Genomic DNA, 12,207 nt, shown 5'->3' on the forward strand with positions numbered 1-12,207 from the left:
TGAGAGTTCCTTGCCTGCAACCAGATCAAACCAGTCAATCCTAAAGAAATCAACCCTTAATATTCATTGAAAGGACTGATGCTAAAGCTGAAGCTCCAGTACTTTGGCCACCTGATGAGAAGAGCTGACTCATTGAAAAAGACCTTGATGATGGTAAAGATTGAGGACAGGAGCAGAAGGATGTGGCAGAGAATGAAATGGTTAGATAGCATCACCAACTCAATGGACATGAATTTGAGCAAACTCTGGGAAATAGTGGAGGACAGAGGAGCCTGGCGTGCTGCAGTTCATGAGTTCTCAAAGAGTCCGAGTTGACTTTGTACTGAACAACTACTATAAAAACATAATGATGGTATTTTTAAGAGTCACAGATGTAATCATTCAGTTAGCTTATAGGAATAAGCTCCCGTTTTCACAAAGTGAATTATTTTTCAGTTAGATATACACATTCCAGTTGGAGATAGAATATTTGCTTATACATTTATCTTGAGAATGGCTATATTCTTTCATTTGATCCTCTATTAACATTTTGTAAGTTAAAGCCGTTTGCAATGAAGCGTAAACACACACATTTCCTTTCAAATACTAATTTATCAAATTATCCAATGTATACAATATGATAGGGATGCTTAGGGGGTAAATATATATATGTTGAATATAGTCATTGTCTTCTAAAAGTTTAAAGACTGGTGATGGAGGAGTTATGAGTGAAAAATAAGTGAAGGTAATCTGTAGTACACTAGGGAAATTGTGATGAATAAAACATAGAAAAATTGTTCTAATAATTCACAATGGGAAAAGATTGCTACTAAATGGTTACATGGAGGAAGAATTAATGAAATAATTTAGTGAGTTTCTTTAGACTTCCTAAATGACTGTAGCTTCTCATGTTGTTTTTTAGTCACTAAGTCATGTCTGACTTTGTGACCCTATGGACTGTAGCCCACCAGGCGCCACTGTCCCTGGGATTTCCTAGACAAGAATTCTGGAGCGGGTTGCCATTTCCTTCTCTGTGTTATCTTCCCAGACCAAGGATCAAACCCACATCTCCTGCATCGGCATGCACATTCTTTACCACTGAGCCACCTGGGTAGCCTGTGACTTCTCATGCATATCAGCAAGATGCTCTTCAGGATGGTGGTACCAAAATTCTAGAGAGATGCAATTCATCCTTACTGGCCCTTAGGTTTATTATTTATAATCTGTATCAATATTAACAATATCAGTAATGTTCAAATGAGTACTGTTTTTTATTCAGTATTTAATATTCACTTAGAATTAGGGGACTTGGTGGATATGAAGTGTCTAGAGTAGGGCCTGATCCTCAATGTTTATTTTTTTCTTTGTTAACTTTTGAGACTGTGCATATGTTTATATGAAGTATTTATGATGAGGGATTTTTCTCCATATTATACAGAACGAAGGAACTATGTTTTTCAGAGTAAAATTTGTTTCCTTCCTTTGACTACCAGTAGGACACAATACTGTTTGTTCTTCCCAAGCCTACAGATATAGTGATTTCACAGATTTGGAGAAGGCTCACTTGTCACCACTACATCTTGGGACCACAGAAGCTTTTTCCATGTTGAATGTGGTTTGTTCTTTTCCTTCATTGCCAAGATTCTTAAGTGAAAGAAATGAAAGAAATACCTTGCAATCATTACAGTTTTACTCCCCTCCCCGAAAATAGTAATCTTGGACTCTGGGGATAAGAAAGTATGCTTCTAGACCATGGATTATCAAATTAGGGGTAGAAAATGAAATAGAATAAAATAGAAAAAAGTGTTATGATTCTGCATGCAGCAAGAATTAGTACTATTTCAAGAAACTTTTTAATCAGTTGTGTATGTGATTATATACACATGCACACTGTATCTACAATAAATCATGATGGAAAGTGAATCTAAGTTGTAGGTCAAATGAAAAATAATTTGAAAAATTATTTAACTATTCATGTTTCTGCAACTCTGAGACTCACCCAAGAAGACCCCAGAGTTCCAGATACAGTTTTGGGAGTGGTTGTTCATTGTCTTACTTTCTTTGATCTCTATACCTACCTGATAACCCAGTTTAATTCCCCACTAATGGTCTAGAAATATAAAAGCAAGTCCCTGTTTGGGAAAAGAAGTGGGAAGAGGGAACTAGATTGTATCTCATATACTCAGATATTTACAGACACAATTCCCGCTTCTGCTTGTTGATGTGCAGGCAAGAAAAGAATATCCTCTCTTCTACTTTATGAGATTACAGCTGCAAAAATACTGCAAAATGCAATCACTGGTTCATATTACTTCTTAATAGCTTCTCCATTATAACCATTTTATAACAGGGAATTTTTTATTGTATAATTATTTTTTCATAGAAACAATAGCCTTCAACTAGAGTTTGATATGAAACATCCTTATTAAAATACACAAAGAGAATCATGCCTGAGCCCCAGAGAGCCTTGACCCAATCTCTTTGGTAAAGAATAGAAACCACAAATACAACCAACTCTATTAAACTCTCCAAGAGAAGTTTACTAAAGAAATGTGTTTTTTTTTTTAATTTGATTAATGAAATAATGAAGTCTTTTCAATTCAACATGGTTGGAGAGAACCTTGTGAATTTGCATACTTCAAAGATAGTCAGTGGAAGTTGGTATAATAGAAAGTGGGGATATAAGTGTTTTGTTTTTTTTTTTTTTCATTTTGAATAAATGAGCCGTGAATTGTGTACTCCTGAGTGTATTGTACACATTCCACACTGTATCATTCAATAGCATTGTAAGATATTTATTATGTTGAGTTGCTATTAAGCCATCTATCAAGAAAGGTATAATTATGGACTGGGTATTATGGAACTATGTCAGAGACATTCAAAAGCACTAGAACTCACATTCATAAGACAATAACGTATTTAAATAAAGAAAGGGACAGTATTATGAAAACATTTTAATCTACTTCGACCTATCTCCTCTATGTTTTGTTCCCAATACATTATTTCTTGTCATATGACTCTACATTGTTTAAACATCTTTCAAATGTAAAGGATATTCCACAAATCAGAAATGCAGCCATTGGATTAAAAGCATCAAGATAAAATATCATATTCTCTCAGAAATATACCCAAGTTCTCTAATATTACTCGGCTATATTATATATTGAATGTTAATCCATCCAGTGAAATAGATGGTATCTTACATCAAAATCTGTGATTTGGTTTACTGAAGTGCCAAAATCCAGATATTTAACCTTAAACATGACTGTTATGTACATAAATGTGTCTGGGTATGAACCTTATTCCTTTTTTTTACACAGGTTGCAGTGAAAGGAAAAATGCAATTTTTGGCTAAAAAACTTTTTCCTGCATTGAAAGGTATCTGCCACTTTATGGAAGAACATTCATTTATGTGAACATTTATTTCTAGTACTTGTAAAGCTCCAACAGCTGCTTTCAGTTCTAATTCTCTAACTACTCAGCACTGCTTCCCTTGCAGTTTTTCCGTTTGGGGTATGAATGAAGCATGAACTAAAGATTGAGCAAAACATGTAGTAAGCTGTTAACTTACAATTTAAAGAATTTTTATCAGTTTCTCTGTCATGCTGTACTACACCAAATATATGTCATGCTCCAACATTTTTCCTTTTAACCTAATTGCTTGATAGCATTTCCGATATGGGAAATGGATGAATTGGCTATTCTTCATAAGCATTTTATTGGCCTTTCTCATCTAAAGTATGCTGTATTGTCTTCCCCGCCTTTTTTAGTGTGTGGGTGACAGTAAATTCAGCTGCAGGCGACAACAATGCATTAAAGGGTTATTTTTCCAACACAGAATGTTTAGAGTTAACACAGTTCATATTGATTCAAGAGCTCAAGGATGTGAGGGCTCTTTTCTAGAAGATCCTAGCGGATTTTCCTCTACCTCCTGTGGCTTAGCTGGTAAAGAATCCACCTGCAATGTGGGAGACCTGGGTTCGATCCCTGGGTTGGGAAGATCCCCTGGAGAAGGGAAAGGCTACCCACTCCAGTATTCTGGCCTGGAGAATTCCATGGACTGTATAGTCCATGGGGTCGCAAAGAGTGGATACGACTGAGCAAATTTCACTGCACTTGTTACTGGTTGAATTGTGTCGCCTGAATATTTGTATGTTGAAGCTCTAATCCTTAGGACCACAGAAAGTGACCTTATTTGGACACAGGGTCATTGTAGGTATCATTTTTGAAGATGAGATCATCAGGGCAGACCCTAATCCATTATGACTGTCTCCTTATTAAGAGGGGGTATTAGAATTCAGGCATAAAGACGCACACAGAGGGAAGATGTGGTAAAGAGACACAGGGAGAAGGTGGCCAGCTGCAAGCCAAGGAGATGGGCCTGGAACTCATCTTAGGGCTCTCTGAAGAATTCAGCCCTGCCCACACCTTGATTTCAAAGTCCTAGTCTCCAGACTGTGAGATGAGTTAAGTTCTGTTTCTTAAACATCCCAGTTTGTGGTACTCTGTTACAGCAGACCTGGCAAACTAATGAACCCCTTTGCAGTTGTTCCTGGTCTCATAAGTTAATTCCCGCTGTCTGCCCTGCTCCCCAGAGTCAGAAACTACAGAGGTCTGGAAAGGCAACATATCTGGTGCTTTTCATATCTCAGGTGAAAGGCAGGTTCTGTTGGCAGGGAAAGCAGTTACAGAAGAACTGTTGAGTAGACAGCCGACAGTATCTGCCACAGCTAGTTTTTCATGTGGTGCACATGTCTGGCATTCAGATATTTGTTAAAGAAATTATTGAAATTTTTGGCCTTTCCTGACTTTGGAAGAATATTAATGAAATTGTATTTCAGTCATTTCTTGCCTTTCTTCCTAGCATTTTCTAGCTGTAAGGCACCAATGCCAAAATCAATGGTGATGTCCCACTGCTACAAAGTGTTTCTCTCCATCTTAAATTCCTTCCCTGTGAAATAATAGGGCTTGTTTTATAGATCTCGTATCATTGGTGGCATATATTTTTCTTCTTTCTCTGACTTGCACTAGACATCCTTCTGTTTGGGTTGGGTATCTCTTTTAAGTACATTGAAAATTCCTTTCTAGATCCGCTGTCTCTTAAATTCTTTCTTAAATAGCACTACCATCCTAGCTCCCTTTTGGATTGACCATTTCCTCCTGTATTGTGCTGTGTAACTATGGTGCAAGTCTGCAAGGGAAAATGGGGAATATGCTTTCCTTTTCTGTGTGAATTTCAGGAGTAACATTACAGTCTTGTAGGATTTTCATTTCTTCTAGTAAAAGTAATGCAACTGCCTGCAATCCTTTGTCTGTTTCTCTCTGTCATTCTTCATAAAAATTGTACAGAGTATGACCATTAGAATTGATTTGCCACAGTTTGATCTTTTAGTGACATTATCTTAGGAGCTCATAACACTTGTACTTACATTCAAAGGCAGTTATTCCTTGTAGCCTCTGGGTGTTTTGGGGGAAAGAAAAAAAAAAAAAAACAAAACACCTCAGGATTGGATTTTTCTACTTAGTCCCGTTCGGAAATGTTATATGCCTTTTATTTTAGGTTGTAAACTTAAAATGGAACTTGGGAGCCAGGCCAACATATCAAAAAAAAAAAAAAATGCCCTGTCACAGAAAGTAAAGTTTGGCTTCAATCTAAATGTTACATTGACTCCCTTTACTTAGGCATGAAACCCCCTTCTGTTTTCAGTCAAACTGCTTTCTGCTGGTTACGTGTGAATAGTCAAGGTTTTGTCCTTTGGAGGATCAAAATTAACTTTTAAGAAACTGTTGGATAATTTCCTTTAGGTTAGTGAAGACCTCAGAATTTTTTTCCTTTTAAGCTTATATTGCTAGCAGGAAACTAGAATATTATAACCCGGCATCTCTCATCACCTATTTCATTCCGGGGAAAGAAGATTGAGAGGCCTTTGTCTCTTTTCTGAATGTAAAGCATGAACCAGCCTGTCAGGTTTGATTATTATTTGCACTTACATTTTAGGAGTCGTTGGAGACTCAGGAATGGCTGCTGGTGGTCTGAAATGCCTTTAGGAGCCTTAAATTTCAGAAGCGCCTGGTATGTGCCTCAGAGGCTGTTAACTCTAGTGTGTCATCAGGAAATGTCATGTGCTCAATTGCTCAGTCATGTCCAACTCTTTGCAACCCCATGGACTGTAACCTGCCATGCTCTTCTGTCCATGAGATTTCCCAGGCAAGACTACTGGAGTGGGTCGCCATTTCCTTCTCCAGCAGATCTTCCCGACCCAATGATCAAACCCATGTCTCCTGCATTGCAGACTGGTTCTTTACCACTAGCACCACCTGGGAACACCATCATCAGGAAATACTGAAGTTGACAAAGCAAGTTGATGGTTAGTTTTCACCTTTGACTCTATTTAGAACAGTGTAGTTTAATGGCAAGAGAAACAAACCAAGAATATGACCATCGGGCTGTGATCCCAGATTTCTCAGCCAAAAACTGTGTTACTGTGGTTGGTTATTTAACCTCTTTGGGTCTCATTTCTTCTGGGGAGGCTGAACAACTATAAGGTGAGAATATAAGCTCTGGAATTAAAACCTTAACTTTGTCATTCACCAGCTGTAAAATAATATCTGTCTTACGTTGAGTTATTACGAGAATTTCTTCATCTTAATCACCTGTTTAGCAGACAGATATTGAATAGCTGCCATGCTCTAGGAGTTGGAGGAGCAGCAATGAATTCGATACAAAATAAACGGCAAGCACTTATATAAATGTGTCTAATATTTATAGATAGTGAGATACACAGCTGATGTCTGTGACTGGTGGAAGTGAGAGGTGAGTCATGACATAGTTGGGGGAGGGGCAGTCTTATTTAAGTTGAGAAGATGACATTTATGCTTTGTTCTGAATGACAAAAAGAAATGAGAACACAAGAATAAGAAGGAAGGTCAACCCAAAATTCAGCATGTCTCAGAGCCAAAGACAAGGATGATGGTGCAGCTGGACCTCAGAAAGTAGGCAGTGGGGCAAATGCAGCCTGGGAATAAGGGAGACAAGGCTTGTAGATGGCTGAGTACAGTGCCTGGCTCATAAATGTTAGCAAATTAGCTGTTATCACCCCTCTTTCAAAAGGGTCTCAGAAAGAAATGCTTCTAATTATTTAATACTGTCGCCTTAAATTAATAGCAGTCTCTGGAGAAGAATTAGAACATCATTTGGGAATTTGACTTTTACTAAATTATGATGAATGTTTGTGTTTTCATTGTGGTCACTTGTAGGAAAATTTTTTTAAAAAACACCTCTATTTATCTTTCTTTAGCAGTATGTCCTTGTTGGTTGTCTTTTTAAATATAGCAGTGTGTACATATCAATCCCAAACTCCTAATCTATTCTTACCCTTCTTCACCCTAGTAACTGTAAGTTGATTCTCTAAAAACACCTGTCTTTTTCATCGAAATCACCCTTTTTATCTATACCCAATTTTCCTTTTGTTGGTTTGCTTCCCCAACTTACCTGTTGGTTTCAAACATACACTATTATGTTAATATATTATTGCTGTCAGGCCCTGCAAACATCGGTTGGTCAGGACAACACTGCTATACCATCTCCTAAATGAGTAAAATATATGCCACTCAAAATATTCAGAAGCCATTGCACTAGAAAAAACACTAGGAAAAAACCTATCTTTTTTTGTAAATACAGGCAGACATTGTAACAGACAGAAATATATTCAAATTTCTAAGACAGTAAATATTATTAATTGCTGGGAGCCGGCACATTGCATATTGAGTGAGGATCTGGAATAGCTCAACTGGAATTCTATCACTTCCGGGAGCCAGCGTGAGGCACTCCGCCCATGACAAAGGTCGTGAGGAAGGAGGCTCGGCATACGCAAAGGCGGGATCGAGCCTCAGGAGTCCCCCTGGAAATTCTCGAGCATCTACCCCCAAAACCAGAGTCTGCCTACTTTCTGCTTTGTGCTTTCACCTACACCTCTGACTTTACGGGGGGCTGTCCCCCACTACCTCTCTCTGAAAAAAGAGTTAGCTCACAGCTCCAGTTAATAATTCCTGGGTGTGACAGTGTTTAACCTACAAACTCCTTTGGAAATCTTCTAGCCTGCCTGAATGGGTTTTTCCGGCCACATGTGATTGTTCAGAGCCTCCCAACTGTGAGAGGCAGGAGATGTTCTAAACTGCCTAAACACAGATTCCTTTGAGTAGTTAAAAGATTGATTAGAAAATGTATTGGTGAAGGGTTTTTCACTTGTTGGGCCAATGTTTGCTGCTAAGTCTCCATACTCCTACTGTGTCCTTGGCAGTGTATTGATTGATATAATGGGTGTATAGAAATGTAAAATGCAGCTTTGTTCAATGCTTTTTGGAAGGCTGGCGCCTGACTTTGGAATAATCACCTTTAGAGAAAGATAAGTTTCTTAAAATGTTAACAGGCCTCCGGGCCAGAAGATGATGTCTATCACCTGAACTTTTGCATATGATAAGTTTACAGGAAAAAAGCCTGGCTTGCTGCATGACTCTACCCCTTCCCCCATTATCCTCTATGCATAACTTAAGGTATAAAAACTACTTTGGAAAATAAAGTGCGGGCCTTGTTCACTGAAACTTGGTCTCCCCATGTCACTCTCTCTCCCAAATTCCAGCTGAGCGTCCATCTGGAGCGCGGATGTCCTCTGCGACCATTTATTTGCCTGGGCTTCTAAGACCCACTCGAGAAGGTGTCTAAGGTGGGGCACCTTCCGCTATTCGAGAGGGCGCCTGCGGCCTCCGTGGTCAGAGCTAACCTGGTGTCACGGGTTATATTGATTTTCCGCGTAAACCAAGCCACTCAGCTTCTTTTCTCCACTGAATTTTCCTACTGAGCTATCCTTATTCTATTACTCTTTGTATCCTTAATTAAAGTGTAATTAAACAGTTATTCCCTGACCCTCGCCTAGCCGTCTCTCCTTCGAATACCCTGGATCAGCCGGGGCTGGTCCCCGGCAATTAATGATACACTTTTTTTTTTCTTTTATGCAATAAACTGAGGGGGAAAATTCAAGAAAATGACAGCATTGGCTCTTTTTAATTAAGAGCTGTTGGTTTAGTACCTGTTTCAAAATCCCTTTCTTCTGGAGATTGTCCAAAGGGAAAGTAAGACTTTTCTCCCCCTTGTGACATTTTCCCCTTATATGTAAATAAAAACCAGGGACTTCTGAGGACAGCCCACGACTTTCTTAAATCATTGTGGGCCATAGTAAGGGTTAACTGTGTGGTGATGTTTCAGTGAAGAGTGCTCAGAGTCAGCCAAAGCTTGACGTTTGACTGCACAGTCTCCAGACTGCCATTTCTATCATCAACTGCACGTTCTGAAAAGCTGTGTGTACTTGCGTGTTTCATAAACCCACTTTTGGACCCCTTCTCTTCTGTACATTGGGAATAATTACAGGACTTATCTCATAAAGCGTGGTGAAAGTTAACAGATGTGGACACGTAGAATTCACATGGTGGCTTTCATTGTGGCTTTTTCATCATTTCAATGATTGTTTTCAGTAGTGTGTTATTTTACTATTCCTGTTAATATGGGAAATTTTTTGTTAATGTTGTAATGCTATTACTACTTAGGTAGCCTAAATTGTTCTTAGGCTTTTTGAATGCTTTTCTATTTAATTTTCTTTGTTATCTCTTCAGAGGTTCTCCTTGTCTCCTAGTCTGGTTATTTATTTATTTTTTCCTGCAGTTTTACTGAGCATTTCAAGATAGGAGTAAGGAGTTTGGTTGTGCTTGTATTTTTTCCTGTGAATGTGTTTGTTTTCAGAATGCTCTGCCAGTGAGTATACAATTGCAGTGGCATAAGCTGTTAGTGATGGCATTATTTCTTTCCTTTTTAAATTCATCATACAAAGACACAGGTTTCTAGTTCTGTATATATGGAAATTCTCAGAAAGTTCAAGTTCTCTTAACCAAAGTAAAAGCACTTTTTAAAGGACACTTGTTCAGTGTTGTATCCTTCTCTCCAATTTGCTAGTAATCAAATGGAAATCCTACCAAATATTGAGCGTTTTGAGGTTGGAATGCAAAATAACATTGTCAACACTCAGATTTGCGTGCATGGCAAGTATTATGAGAAAGACAATACTCAGGGTTTCAAGTGATTTTGAATACAGCTTTAGTTTTGTAAAGAGGCTTATGACAGAAAGACTTCCTAGACCAGGTAATTCACCAGTGATAATTTAGGTAGAATTTATATTATAAAAATGATTAGTACAGCCTTATTTATTCGTTTAAGTAATCTTATTAATATGACAGTGGTTTTGATAGTAATTTTCATTTTCTTAGAAGTGTTACTAGGTTGCAAGGACAGCTTCAGTGATGCCTTGTCAACAAAGCAGGGCCTGCGGAGCATCTTTGTGGATAAGGGAAGAAGCGGTGTCTGCTTCCCTTTTTTTAAAAACAGCACTAGAGACACTGGTTGGTTGCTTTTCTTCTTTGATTCTAGAGTGCAGCTGGTACAGTACCTTTTACTTATTATGATTATTTTTTGGATGTCTTCTACCCATATAGGTGAGCTGCTCTCACAGGGCCCAGTGTTTGTCAAAGAACCCAGCAACAGCATTTTTCCTGTTGGCTCAGAGGATAAAAAAATAACTTTAAATTGTGAAGCACGGGGCAACCCTTCACCTCATTACAGGTACAGTGGAAAAAGTTTGAAAATCCATATTAAAAAAAAAAGCAATTTGGCAACTGTGAACTTATTTTTTTTGCTTCAGTATACTTATGCTATCAGTAAGTTATAATACATGAAGCTATATTCAACAGTCATACCTAAACTTTGGGTCCATATTTTGTATATTTGATTGATTGTTTACTTTACAGTAAGAATTCTTGATTAAAGAAAACATGATAGAGTCTCTTAAATAAGCAATGTCTTTTCATTGATTTGTGGTAGAAATTAATGTATAAACTTGGATTTACATGTAGTTTTTGGGAACACATCCATTGTAGGGATGAAATTAAATATGTTGTAAAAGTATGTAGCAATCACAGTTTTAGAAAAAGGTAACAGCATCTATCCTTCTTCCTTTATTATTTTACTGAGTATGTGTTACAAGGTTCATACAGTGTAGAAGAATAAAATACATTCCTACTAAAGTCATACTAACTGTTCTTGAAGAGAAAATAAATTTTATTGTATTTTTTTCATGTGAAAGTATACATTTTTCAAATAATATAAATAATAACTTGTTCACTAGAAACCTTGCAGCAACACAGAAAGGTATAAGGAAAAACAGGAAAAAAAAAAAACAAAAAAAAAAACAAAACTGAACTCCCATCACCTTAAGATAAAAATATATTTGGTGAGATGATGATAGTTTATTTGGGTGTGATGGTATATACTTTATTAAATAATACAGGATTAACGATTTTTACTTTTAGGGTTCTCAGGGGACCCACATTAATGAAGAGATGAATTCTTTATAAACAGGATATGCTGCTTTTATTTAAATGGTTATGAGAAAGTGCCGGAGGCACCTTGAAAACAACATGCTCTTTTGAGTACTGCAAGCGTTTGTCTCAAACTCCCTGTTTACAGTCAACTTTGCTTGGCAAAACCTTTTCTATAACCTGAAGAACAAGCAGACTTCAGCCTTTATTAATGAAATTCTTAGTGTTTTGAGTAGTGATGTAGATCTTATTGAACTCCTATTGTTCTCTTAACCCATGTTGATAATAGTAGCCAACAATCATTGTTAACTTGGGTCAACCTTAGGTTAGAAGGTAGACCTTTGTATTTTTGCATTTGCAAGTAAAGGTCAGTTTCTGTCAGCAGTACTCAACAGCATATATATTGAGCACCTGTTGAGTATTTTCAATACAATACTTGTAATGATCCTGGTTACTGGTCAGAATTGGCTGAGGTGATAGAAGATTTTCTTCTCTCTGCCTTTTCCTTAACCTATAGAAATAAGAAAAGTTGTCAACATGATTTAAAATCAAACAAAAAACTATTTTATGAGCTTGGTCAGTTAATCAGACACCGTACCTGCAACAGGTGGAAATATTTTCTTCTTTGAAGGGAAGATGAACAGATCCACTTAATTAGGACATTATCCTGGAAACATTTTCACCAGCGTTTTTGTAGGACATCTAACACTTTCTAAATGCATCTGTTTGTTTCTCCCTGAAATGGAAGATTATCCTTTTAGATATGACTGTAAATATTTTAAAGAATCCATGTGAATGACTCATGTG

The 12,207-nt window shown here is 37.4% G+C and overlaps 1 protein-coding gene across 5 annotated transcripts in view; it reads left to right on the forward strand.

Annotated features, from left to right (window-relative positions):
- The window catches only part of CNTN3 (contactin 3), a 393,129-nt gene that overhangs the window by 119,824 nt on the left and 261,098 nt on the right, over window positions 1-12,207 (forward strand). For 4 of the 5 annotated variants that reach the window (XM_025271930.3, XM_044934326.2, XM_025271931.3 and 1 more), the window contains exon 3: window positions 10,519-10,645. In XM_025271930.3, the coding sequence (XP_025127715.3) occupies window positions 10,519-10,645 (127 nt within the window). Of the gene's footprint in view, window positions 1-3,299; window positions 3,358-10,518; window positions 10,646-12,207 lie in introns of all 5 variants that reach the window. The other variant, XM_044934325.2, reaches the window with a different exon arrangement.

Source organism: Bubalus bubalis, chromosome 21 (genome assembly GCF_019923935.1).
Source record: "Bubalus bubalis isolate 160015118507 breed Murrah chromosome 21, NDDB_SH_1, whole genome shotgun sequence".
Classification (NCBI taxonomy): domain Eukaryota; kingdom Metazoa; phylum Chordata; class Mammalia; order Artiodactyla; family Bovidae; genus Bubalus; species Bubalus bubalis.